The sequence below is a fragment of the Lipomyces doorenjongii genome (genome assembly GCF_038497915.1).
Source record: "Lipomyces doorenjongii strain NRRL Y-27504 unplaced genomic scaffold V1508scaffold_185, whole genome shotgun sequence".
NCBI lineage: Eukaryota > Fungi > Ascomycota > Lipomycetes > Lipomycetales > Lipomycetaceae > Lipomyces > Lipomyces doorenjongii.
Window position 1 is genome coordinate 1 of NW_027118252.1, and position 12031 is coordinate 12031.

The 12031-nt window shown below is 46.7% G+C and overlaps 7 protein-coding genes across 7 annotated transcripts; 5 read left to right on the top strand and 2 right to left on the bottom strand.

Moving 5' to 3' along the window:
- Window positions 1-369: 369 nt before the first annotated feature.
- V1508DRAFT_362443 (uncharacterized protein) lies at window positions 370-1390 on the top strand (the record flags this gene model as incomplete). The annotated part of the gene is made up of 3 exons (XM_066937230.1): window positions 370-683; window positions 734-1186; window positions 1261-1390. The coding sequence occupies 3 exons, from the start codon at window positions 370-372 to the stop codon at window positions 1388-1390; spliced, it is 897 nt and encodes a 298-aa protein (XP_066792074.1).
- Window positions 1391-2054: 664 nt separating this feature from the next.
- Window positions 2055-3255, top strand: V1508DRAFT_428880 (uncharacterized protein). Its single transcript, XM_066941844.1, has one exon. The coding sequence runs from the start codon at window positions 2497-2499 to the stop codon at window positions 2977-2979; it is 483 nt and encodes a 160-aa protein (XP_066792075.1). The 5' UTR covers window positions 2055-2496; the 3' UTR covers window positions 2980-3255.
- Window positions 3256-4478: 1223 nt separating this feature from the next.
- On the bottom strand, window positions 4479-5332 carry V1508DRAFT_401124 (uncharacterized protein; the record flags this gene model as incomplete). The annotated part of the gene is made up of 2 exons (XM_066938392.1): window positions 4479-4792; window positions 4888-5332. 2 exons carry the CDS (start codon window positions 5330-5332, stop codon window positions 4479-4481), a joined length of 759 nt encoding a protein of 252 aa, XP_066792076.1.
- A 250-nt stretch (window positions 5333-5582) lies between these two features.
- On the top strand, window positions 5583-6178 carry V1508DRAFT_436023 (uncharacterized protein; the record flags this gene model as incomplete). The annotated part of the gene is made up of 2 exons (XM_066942091.1): window positions 5583-5767; window positions 5821-6178. The coding sequence occupies 2 exons, from the start codon at window positions 5583-5585 to the stop codon at window positions 6176-6178; spliced, it is 543 nt and encodes a 180-aa protein (XP_066792077.1).
- A 1281-nt stretch (window positions 6179-7459) lies between these two features.
- Window positions 7460-7722, bottom strand: V1508DRAFT_428889 (uncharacterized protein; the record flags this gene model as incomplete). The annotated part of the gene is made up of 1 exon (XM_066941845.1): window positions 7460-7722. A coding segment is annotated over exon 1 (164 nt), but the record flags the coding sequence as incomplete, so codon positions are not given.
- A 1177-nt stretch (window positions 7723-8899) lies between these two features.
- V1508DRAFT_458653 (HNH endonuclease-domain-containing protein) lies at window positions 8900-9937 on the top strand (the record flags this gene model as incomplete). Its single annotated transcript, XM_066942728.1, has 3 exons — window positions 8900-9023; window positions 9057-9207; window positions 9288-9937. Exons 1-3 carry the CDS (start codon window positions 8994-8996, stop codon window positions 9935-9937), a joined length of 831 nt encoding a protein of 276 aa, XP_066792079.1. The 5' UTR covers window positions 8900-8993.
- Window positions 9938-11042: 1105 nt separating this feature from the next.
- Window positions 11043-12000, top strand: V1508DRAFT_428898 (uncharacterized protein; the record flags this gene model as incomplete). The annotated part of the gene is made up of 1 exon (XM_066941846.1): window positions 11043-12000. A coding segment is annotated over exon 1 (611 nt), but the record flags the coding sequence as incomplete, so codon positions are not given.
- Between the last annotated feature and the right edge of the window lie 31 nt (window positions 12001-12031).

Consider the following 12031-nt stretch of genomic DNA (forward strand, 5'->3'; position numbering starts at 1 on the left):
AACGTAGATGCAGTTGTGCAGATACTACGCATGTACCATCTCAGGCCCCATTTGGCAGTAATCTGGGATGATACGAGCGAGGACCCGGACCTCCTCGACGAGTCTGACGATGAGGATAGCCGATCATACTTTACCCCCCCGGCCTTTAGGCCAGGCTCAGGAGCAATTCAGAGAATTCAGATTAAGGACGGCTTCAAGTGCCACCTTTGCGCGGAAAGGTTACATCATATGTGTGTGACAACTAAGGAGGGCCTGAGAACCCACCATGCTAGGTATCATTGTGGCGAAGTCCTTGAGTACCATGCAACGAGGGTTCAAGCGTTCTATGGCCGATCTAAGAATGTGTCCCAGCTGCGATATGTTGAGGCTATGGAGACTCCTGACGAGGCTCAGATTCAGACTGCAACGTTTGGGATTCCACAAGATATTCACTCTATCCCAGACCATAATAGCACCATAACAGATAAGAGAGACCTGAATCAGTTTGGAGTCAAGTTCCAAGGCTATACGTTACTTGACATTGTAAACCTGGGCGAGCTAGGTAACCATTTACACAAGGCAGAGGACGACTGTTTCGAAATTCTCAAGGGCCTCTGCTTGCGGCTGTTGGAGGCGTCACGAGAAGACACTAGGGCTGGGTTCCAGCCTATGTTGGGGAAAGTGATGATAGGCGAATCGGCCAAGTATGTTGACCCTGACTACCCACGGATACCTCGCTGATTGTGCGGCACAGGGATTATTTCTATGAAGTACAGGAGCACGCGACTCTGGAGAACTATGCCACAATCTGGGCTAAGGTACTCTGGCTTGCGTGGCTCGCGGTTATGGATATAGGAACACTCCATCGTCGCCTCGAACTTGCTGCAGAGCAGACAGCTGCTGTCCACGATGTCATCGGCAGAGTTGAGGCATTGAAAGATTTACGCAACATTGGTTCTGACCCAGACTCTGCTGCCGTGGACAGTGTTGCTAGACTTAGCACGTCCGTTTTGCGCCAACAGTTTGAAGTAGTGAACCGCCTGCTACCATCTGGTGAAAGTGGAGTGTCACAGTACCTAGTACCCCGGGCCATTAACTTACTGTCATTCCGGCCAAACGGGTCTTTTGTAAGTTATACTCAAATCACTCACTTAACAGCAGCCATAAGGTATGCACTAAGAAGCACAATGCTTTACAGAGTAGCTAAGTCCATCGACCCATCAATTGTCAACGAGTACGGATCCTTACAAGTTAGGTTTGCTTAGTCTAAATACAAAGTAGGGACGCAATTGATGAGGAGTGCCAGAGATTCCTTGTTCCGGGGAAGTCGACGTCCTTCTCGTACTGTGTACAGGTCCACGCGGCCTGTAATAAGTTCGGTCAAAAGCATACGGTGCCTACGGTTACTTAGGCGACAGATGACTTCTCAGCGCTCAGATTGCAGAATGGTTCAATCCTAACCATTACTGCTCTCAAACAGTTCATCTATGAGCAGTATACTATCGCCGAGGAGACAATTGGTGACCTTTGTCTCGGACTGCAGATGCCTGTGCATTTTGCCAGGGACCTAAAGGACGTTTACAGTATAAATAAACCTGGGTATAGCTTTTTGACAGAGAGCTCGAATGACTTACCGAGGCAATACCTGTGGGACAAAATGCTTAGCACTCCCAGCTTACGGTCACAATTTACTACTGCAGGTGAGATCTCCACGCAACAAGCACGAACTTATCTCAGGAATGCTAAGCACTTGCTGGAAGTTTTGTTTATCCTGATGCACGTTACGTATGGGTCCCCAGCGCGTATGACCTGAAATCAACACCTGGAAACACGTCAACTCGGTTCATAACCCACGGAATGTCTATTGTCACTCGAGAGGCCTCATATTTCTCGGATTGTATAATAAGACGACGTCATTAACCGGGGTCGAGCGATTCATTGTGCATTTAGTCCCAGCCAGACTGGAGAAATTGTTTCTTTGCTACCTTATCTACATAAGGCCATTCGAGAAGTAGGCTCTCTGGAATAGGTTCAAGCTAATCGCTAAGAGTTGATAGATTACTGGCAGGTGCCCTTGTTGTTTGGTGATCGCGGGGATAGATGACAAGATCGTTGAAGCGTTCGATAAAAAGTCCATGCTTCGGTCGTATTTAGTGTCCATGGCGGTACACTACCAAATATTCGTAGGGAGAAGTCTAGGTGTCTATAGAGCCTCGATTTAGTGAAGTATCACTAACCCTATAATGGTCGCGGATCTCTTTATCCCGGTTACCAAAGTACGACGAGAATACACAGAGTATACTCTACTGTCTGTGCACAAAATTCCAAATTAAGAATTTTAGGTGATGTCCGGTTGGGAGTTTAATATTGATAAAAAAAATTGGGGGGTCTCTAGTTGAAAAATTGCTGGTCACTAAAAATCTCGGCAAAGACTACGGGCCGGATGCTTACATCGACGTGGAGGGCAAAAACAAATACTATGATGTGTTAAAGGCTCGAGGAGGCGATCAGTCGCAAATGGGTGCTTTTATCAGAGAGTTGCAGCTCAAAGCGCGGGACCACGGAAGGCTGCCGATGCAGTGGGACGGTTCGCCTAATGCTGGTTTCACCACTGCGCACTCGAAGCCGTGGATGACGATAAATAAGGACTATAGAGAGTGGAATGTTGCGAGCCAACTTGATGATCCAGAGAGCGTGCTGGCGTACTGGAAGCAGATGCTCGCCCTTCGAAAACAATATACGGATCTCTTCGTCTACGGGTCTTACAGTCCACTGCCTGAGTTGGAGACTGGAGAAATGGTGCTTGGCTACGAACGGGAGTGCCATGAGACTGGCCAGAAGGCCTCAGTGCTCTTGAACTTCTCTGATGCGGAGCAAAAAGTGCCGGCGAAGAAATATCAGGATTTCTCTGTTCTGGTCTCGAACCAGGAGGGTTCTGATATTGTGGCTGGTCAAGTTACACTCAAGCCATTCGGAGCTGTGGTTTTGCAGAGCGGATAAGGCGGGGATGGCGAAATCCAGAAGGCGACCCCAAACGCCGGCCCTAGTGCGTTTTGTGAAGAGTGAGAGATTGATCCGACATTGGATCTGTTTGTTACTAAGTTATGGGAAGAGTCAGCCAATGGAGGCATTTCAAATCAACCAATAATACTTCAGTTGATTTGCCTTTTTTTGCTTACTACCGCCCGTCTCAAAAAAATCTCCTTATTACAAGACTTTTCATGTTACTCCTCCGCCATTGCCTCTGATATCTACAAGAGTTTAGTACGAAGTGATAATAGTTGACTGCATGGGCCATCCCGCGACCTGTTAAGACACTACGGCCCATTCAAACTGATTTGTTATTGGTCATGACACCTTAATTTGTGTATCACAAAATTCAAGGTGCCACCATCTGATCACTGCTGTACCCCGATTGAAACTGGAGTGGACAGGTAACTCTAGACAGTTTGTAAGCAATCATAAGGCCCAACGGCGACTAGACGGGATATTGCCCTGTCTGAAAACCCGCATTTCATAATACTCGAACACAATTGAATGCATCAATCCACGGTTATTCACCTCGCATATGAAATAACTCAAAGATTATGGCAAGTGCACGCCCGACAGGTAGAAAAATATATTCGAGTCAAAAATCAAACAGGGTCAAACATACTGAAGATAACTAAACATAACTTTTCTCCGATGACGCCGCCGAAGCTCAACTCCGACAACTAATAACTCTTATCCTGTTAGGACTGGTTCCTGACATTGTTAAGAGTAAAAAGCCGTCCTCCAAGCTACTTTGCTGGTCGCAAATTTTCCCAAGTAGTCATGACAGTAAGCCTGCGTTTTCGACTGTCGCGCGAACCACACGCAGCCAAGGCGTAGAGGTTTTGCTCAGCCCTCCGACAGTTTCACGTGTCGGGCGGCCTGCTATCACGTGACATATGGATTGTGGACCTATGGGAGGAGGCGAAGGAGTAGCAGCCAGCTGAACTCGGGTGTAGCCCCTGACAATTCAAATGAAGCAATTAAATACGGTGCATGAAAGTGAGGAGCTCACGATTCAATATACAATAGAAATGGAATCAAAGCGAATCATCAACAATCATTACTCTGGACTGGCACTCCACTCAAGCTCAGCTCTCTTCGGAACAAGATGATCATTTATATGATCTTACAAAGGAGAATCCTTATATTAAGACACAAGAACTAGGCAGAGCTTCCAGAGCAGCAGACTGGCCGGGAACCGCACTAAGGTATGCCACGAGGAATACCAGTGTAACAAACCACATGACCAATATGAGCTTCATAGCCATCCTTTTCTTCGGAGGTCCATTGAGGTGGTAGGAGCGACCCTCCTCCATATTCACTCTAACGAGGCGGATGCCTGCCCTCAGGCGTAAGACATTTTGCCTTTGTCACAAGTCGTCTTTCTAAAGTATCGAAGCCGAGATGCACATCCAAAACGAAAGTCTCAGCAAGCGCTTTGGTGGCGCCAAGGCCAAATAACTACACTAGCCATGGCTCCGAATTTTGCGCCATATGGCATCGAATTCAAGAGCTTTCCTAGGTATCAACTTCCAGGCATCTTCAACGGTCATCAGACCCTGCCTAATCTGCTGTTGATTAAAACAGACCTTTTGCCGAGTCGACGGTGGAAGGAGTCTGCCATACAAGTCTACAAAGAACTTATCCTCCGGGGGCAGACCCATAAGAGCATCTGGAGAAAGGCATGCGACTAAATAGTGATACTGCATTTTAAAATACCCAGAGACGAGAATATTCCAGCCGGGTTTCAGCGCCCCTTCGACAATAGCATTGACTAGAGCTATAAGTGAGAAAAATTAGCCCAATACAACGACCAAGATTGAACTCAAGGAAGAGTTAAAAGGAGAAGAGATGTGCATATCATGACTCACATACCATCCAAATAAAACAACCGTTTTGGAAACCGACACAGTGTAGTAGGATGCAAGAAAGTGTTCTCTGATATACTTGGTACTGAAAGATCCATATGCCAGAAACTTGCGGGAACAAGCATAACTGTAGGAGGAAGCAGTTCAGAAGACATTAGTCTATATCCTGGCCAGCCTAGAGGGGCAATCGTCGCTTCCTTATCCACATAGCAATCGCGGCCGCGTATTTCCTGGAATCCTTGCTGAAGAATGACGGTGAGCGCATCTTCGAGTTGCTCGTCAGCGATCGCGAGGTACAAGTCACAAATGACCAATGGATAGCGTAGAATTGAGATGATGGCATCGCCAGCGATACAGTGTCTGATGTTGTGCTCCTCGAGACATTCAGATAGACGATAGAGGCCCCACTCAGGCGATTCTTGAAGAGGTTCATGTGAAATGTAATCGGCCATTTTACTGAATATTAAAAGTGAACATCCGAAATGGAGCTGGAAAAGAGGCCTGGGGAACAAGACTTGGTGGCGCCGCTTTTACAAAAACCGCTTTGTGACCAGGCGTTGCCCCATCGGGTTTAGGGCAGCCGAGCTTTTCCCGATCAGGTTGGATCAACAAACAAACAACGCGTTCTATGATAGTGCAACTCCACTTTACGATATGGATCCCTTGTTACTCGCTCATCTCTACCAATCAACTTGAATTAGGATGCCAAGCCACTCAGAGAGGGTTGTGGCGTGTATCCACGCCCTGCGGGATGCGGTCCCTACGATGTTTATTCTTGTTGGTGGTGCTGCCGCGTACTTTCAAGGCCACCAGAGGGTGACAAAGGATGTTGACATCCTCATTCGCGATCTGATCTGGACCGTCTCAAAACAGTTGACGGCTTCGAGGTTGCTGGTGAGAAGCTATCTTACAGATCAATTGAAATAGACTTACTTACCAGCATCGACAATAATTATTTGCGCGCAGAAGATGCCAAGGGAATTAAGAAGCGAACGTCAGATCTAGAGGATGCCGTCTTCTGGGCTATTAAGCTCCAAGAGGCCGGCATGTTAATTTCCGACTCATGCGCCGATCTGTTTCCAATCAGCTACTATCATGTCCTGTTCCTGCGAATTTCTATGGATGCCAACGACTTTCGCCAACTGGTGGACGTAGGCCTAAGGAAACTCCTCATTCCATGGGAGCAGAACTCCCCAGAACAGCAGGACTACTATTCTTACTTTGCTGTAGAGGGGAGCGATCCTTTTACAGTCGAGTTAAGTGAGGTTGAAGAAGATGATGGATATATTGTTGAATAACAACCTTATCACCAGTGTCACTTGTTCCCCATCTCACATCGAAATGCTCTTCGTCACTCTTCCTATTGGTTCTCAGCTATCTTTCTAAGTCTCCTCCATCGTCGTCCTCTCAGGGGTATGATATGATAATCTGTTACTTTAATTTCCCATTTAAGCTCAAAAACCATGAGCGGTCGTGATGACTCGCCATCGGTGGGTTTTTTGTATCACGTGCATCCCTCCAACCAGGAGATAGGTACTTGCAGCTGTCAGTGTACTGTCAGGCGCTGACGCATAGTTAGCGTAAGGCCAAAGGAAGGGACAGTCCCAGCCAACGCCGAAGCACAAACGCAAAAAAACAATTCAACAGCCCATAAACAAACATGAAGCCCTGCGAAGCGTTGGCGGTCTGTTGTTTTAACACGTCGGGGATGGATGACAGGTGCCAGGAACACGCCTGTCCCTGAGGGTATCGTACCGGCTACGGCTATTGACGGGCCCGTGCCTGCGTCGGCAACCGCCGAACCGTCGGAGCCCTCCGCCGGAACAGCACTCGGATCTTAGGCTATGTTTCTTCCGCTCGGATGCTCGGGTGTTTTGGATTTGGTTCTTTGTAATATGTTTATCTTTATTGGCTAGTTTTGTTTTCATGATAAAAGTTTTCATTGGTTGTAGAGGCTCGGACGGGGGCGCAGGAATGCACATAAGGACACGCCGCTCCCCCGCCGAGTCCTCATAGTTGATATTCTAAAATATATTGTTGCAAGCCATCCCGCTAGCGTAACGTAGAGTACGAACACACCTTGATCCTCACATCAGGATCGTTGTGGCGGAGTCCAAGAAATGAATACTTTACAGCATGGCCACACCATCAAAGCGTTCTGTGCAGAAACCAATGCAAGGAAGCGGTATGAAGTAGATGCCCAGGATTTAACGCAATTGGGAATGAAATAGATGTGGGTTAGCGCAAAGTAAGTTGGGTCCCCACAGTACATGCAGAGTCCCTCTCGACGACGACGGTCTTTTTCTGCTAGGGCTGTTGACGATATTGAATATCATTCGACCGACTATCGCCGTCGGATACGATATCGGCCAATCTCCCCACTGCGAATTCCAATATCGAATATTATTCGAAGCATTCTTCGACCGTCGAATCGAATATTCGACATATCGGAGAGATATTCGATATTCGACATCGTATTACATCCATATGTTCACTTGAGAGTTTTCTGGAGTACTCTTGCTCTAAAAGATCGATAGCTTGTTGAAGAACATTTCGGCGAGAGCGAGATAGCTGTGCCATAACCTTTTCAATTCACTGATATGAACGCGCTTGTAGAATCTCCTTCTCCTCCTCCTTCTCTAACTTATCGTTATTAATTCGCCGGCGTTTTCGAAGAGGGCCTGAGGCCGAATAAGGAGAGGGAGTAGAGCTACCTCCAGAGGAGGAGGGATCTCTAAGAAGAGGGTCGATAGAGGGGGAATCTGAATGTCGATTGATCAGCGTAGTAGCGTATCTACCAGTAGCCATTGCAGGGGCGTATAGCTCATCTAGAAGCTCGGTGAATTCAAGGGCATTATAACGGTGCCATTTGCATGATTTTCGGTGCTGATTTGTTAGCAAACATAACCAAAAGAGCCACGAGAAGACATACCTAAAATACCTCGTCCCATGCCTCTGGAGATGCCGTAACACAACGTGTTTCTGGGTGAATCCCAAAGCCAGACTGACTAATCAACCACTTCCAATCTTTGTAATAAGCCTTGTAATTTGACTCCTTGCTCTTTATCTTCTCGATCGATAAGAGGTGTTGAATATTTGAAGGAGCTATTGATCGGACGACCTCCAAAGCGCCTACCCAGGCCTCTTGTTTGAACCCTGAATCGGCTCTTTTCCCACTTCTGACCTTATCCAGGAGAGTTGTAAACAGCCCCTCCTCCATTGTATAGGTCCATACTAGCCTTGAAGATCCCTGGACCTCTGTTTTCTGGCCCGTTTTGATAGGCCCATCTGTAGACTCTGGTCCGGATTCGAAGGCAGATGGGGTGGGTAGAGGAGTATCGAAAGAGTCTTCTGCTGACGGCAGTGGCAGGGGAGGGGAAGAGACAGTAATTGTATCTTCTTCACGACTGTGGACGCGGTGTAGCCTCAGGGTGACTTCTCTTATTAGTACGGGCCCTTTCAAAATATCAAATATTGATACGAAAGAGAATCAGAGGGAGAAAATTGGCGGGTAAAACCTTTATAAATTATTATTAGTCGCGTTACGCGCTTGTAGGCTCGCCGAAATTTATATTCCTTTTAACGCGTAACTTTCGTGACTGACCCAGGTCACGTGCAGCCATCATGACAAGATTCCTGCCCACATCTCGGCAAATTCAGCATCTTCGCGTCCATAATATCCTCACCATCCTCGTCACTCCCACTCTCCTCATTTGTTTCCATCTTCACCGATGCTCTGGACCGTTAAAGAACTTCTCCTGTGTCGTTGGTTCATTGGTAACTTTTATTATTCGGTACTTCGCTAGAGTACTCGTGCAAAATGGGCATGAGGGTTAGGGAAAAAAGTCGGCATATTTGGGGAGAAATAATCAAGAATTTGTGAATCTGCTAAATCCCGTGCTACCGGGGAGTCACATAATCTCACAATTTGTTGTGATCAGATATGGCCGGGTAATTCAGTGTAACAAAACATCACCCCCGAATGGCCCGCGCGAGAACTGCTCATCTTCCTTCATTAACTACGACAAGGCTGGTTTAGCATCAGTGAGTCTCTGTTCTATTTCACAATTTTTTTCCGTTTTGAAACTGTATTCAAAGCGATTACCTTCAAATATGTCAACGGGCAGATTTCGCAATCGAAGCGTCCATTTCTAGGATCAGTCGCGGCCAAATGAGCCTCTTGGAGGGTTATATTTAAATCCTTCAGTGACAAGAAAAAAATTTCTGCGTATGCTGGAGATCCTCATCCGTGCGGACTGTCCATATTGTGTGTACCTTAGAGGAAAAGGGTTGCCTCTAACGCCTACTGATCTGCTTCTTGAAGAGGGTCATTATGATATAGTATGCAACTCTCCAGGAGATAATCTCACTTTGTTTTGAGGCATGTGATATAATCGACTAATGTAGCATTAGGTACGATATCGGTCACTGATGAGCGATGCATCGCAAGAGTAGCTTCACGTTCGTCACGTACAGTTAGTGGAAGAGGGCAACGTTTTCGAGATCAAGTACGACAAAGGGATCGAAAATGCGTGATAACAGGATTTGTTAATCATAGTGCTTACCTAAATGAATGGACAAGCTTCGAGGCGGCTCATATTTTTCCGCTGTCGCATGAAGATTTGTTCAGAAGTTTGGATTATCCTCGGTTTGTCACAAATAGGTCTGATGAAACTGAGACAGGAATAAACTCGTGTCAGAATGGGATTCTTATGCTCTCTACTATCCATCAGCAATTCGACTCTTTTAATTTTGCTATCGATGCAGACGATAATTACAAAATAACATGCTTCAGAATGGACATGTTTGGAGTGGATGGAGGGACGCTTGACCCTGTCTGCAGGGACCCAATGGACGAGAAAGGTGTCATAGATGAATTTTTGCGTTGGCATTTCCGCCAGACCGTTCTGGCGAATATGAAGGGGAATGGCGAACCGGTTTTTGAGTTTGATTTTCCTGATGGATCCGACATGGTGGGGGAGATACTTGGGGGACCACGAGCGGCAGAGAGAATGGAGTCTGAGTTGTTTTCACGACTGAATCCGTCCGTTTCTTAATATTTTAACTTTAGTGGGAGGAGCGTTGGACGTGTCGTTGCGAATACGGTGGTAGATTGTTTGGATGCATATAGTTTCGTGAGAGAAGCTCCTAAGCCTCTGGTTGCGACGACGATGAGGACGCTGCCTGTTATCTTCGCTTGAGCGTAACTAGATATGAGGGTACAAGTATTGATTTTACTTCTCTAATTTTTATCGGGTCGGTTCGTTGTTAAAGGCGATAGAGGCGATATATTTCTGATGACCATAAGGAAATCGAGTCGGAAACGGCCGAGTTGGTGGACAGGGAGACACGTGCCAGTTGGTACATAGCAATCGCAAATGACGTATGAGAATTTACCCGGCATCTAGCCTCCTATCATTCCCATTTGGTACTAAATTGGCTCTCATCTCGAGGTCCATGCGGTATGCAATCAATTCTCATAAACATGGTTAGCAAGATTCTCAACAAATATCAAATTCCGAGCCGATACTGAACCTATCCATCTTTAAAGGTAGAAACCCTGGCTTTAAACGCAAATGCTCATCTACATGCGATTTCCAGTATGCAGCAGACGAGAGAACGCATGCCTGCTGTTCCCAGCAGTCTCAATACTATTCAGGCAACAGAGAACTGTAACAAACTAGTTACCCCCACGCAAAAAAGGTCGACTACCTCTCCACGACCACAAACTTTGACGTCTTCTCATGCTCCGATCTTCACCATTGGCCACGGCACACGCACGCTCTCCACTCTTATTGATCTCCGCAAATCCGCGTGTATCACCAAACTCGTGGACGTTCGGTAGATCCCGCGCTCCCGTACAAACCCTCAATTCAATCACGACGCTCTATTCTCGTCTAAGGAATTACGGAAAGTTAATATTGACTATATCTGGCTTGGAATCGCACTCGGAGGCCGCGGTAGCGCCCGGCTTGTTGAATATTGTGGTCGTTGGTCAGGGTTGTAGTTGCTGACTTGCTGATTAATATCAGCTGCCCCAGATTGGCTGTAGTCCCCCTGGTAGGACTTTGGAATATGTACATGTTGATAGAAGCAGCCGGAGGAGACGGGTATAAATCGACATGCGTCCGCTCTCCCATCGAATAATACATCACAAGATACTCATCTTTATATTCCATCTTAGCACTATTGGACGTATTCTAGCCAAGTTTAACCTGGGCTTCCATCAGACCGGACATGGACCAAATGGATACTATGGTAACGCGAGGTAAACGCATTGACTACTTCGTTCTCAATGATGGAACCGATGAAGAAGCCCCTCTCGAAGATCGACTCGATAGCTCTCAACACCATGGCTCTGGTGATAGTTTTCCTGATTCCGAGATCTTTCCTTCTGAGTCAGCCTCAGCAGTTGAGTCTTCCCAGGAGATTCCAGATGATGCTGCCCCGACATGTCAGCCTCAGTCTTCTCGAGATATGGAGCCTTCAAAGTCCGAATCTCACAGCTGGCAGTGCTGGGACTACTTTGATATAACTGAAGTTAACCGGCCATGGATTCTCAAGAAGAGCAACATACGGAAGACGATCGATCGTGAGATCTGCTGTTCAATATTGGAAGAGAAAACTGGACAACATTGTAGCTGGAAGACAACTGATTCAAAGAGACAGAGCTCGACAAGCAATATGATAGAGCACCTTCGAAAGCGACACTCTATTGAGGCTCAGGAACGGCCAGAGCCAGCAAAGAAGCCAAAGTCTTCTATCATAAACTACATCGATCAGAGAGAGAAGCTCTCATCCCAGAAACTTTTGGAGAAGGATATTCTGCGGTGGATAGTAGCTGATAGGCAGCCCTTCACGACTATTGAATCGGAAGCTTTTCGTCAAATATTTCATGATATTCCGGGGATTACGCTTCCTTTTATGTCCCGTAGTGTTCTTCGCCAAAGGCTAGTGGATGACTTTGCCGCACAGCGTGCCAAGTTGAAAGAAGAGTTATTGCACACCTGCAGAACAATAGCTCTTTCTCTGGACGTGTGGACTAGCAAGAATAGCCTCCCAATTTTAGGAGTTATTGGCCACTGGCTTACCGAAGACTTCCAATATCGAGAGAAAGTGTTAGATTTTAAAGAGCTTCAGGGATCGCACAG

What these genes read in the sequence shown, in the direction of transcription:
- V1508DRAFT_428880 (XM_066941844.1), top strand. Translation starts at nt 2,497, where the DNA reads ATGGGTGCTTTTATCAGAGAGTTGCAGCTCAAAGCGCGGGACCACGGA.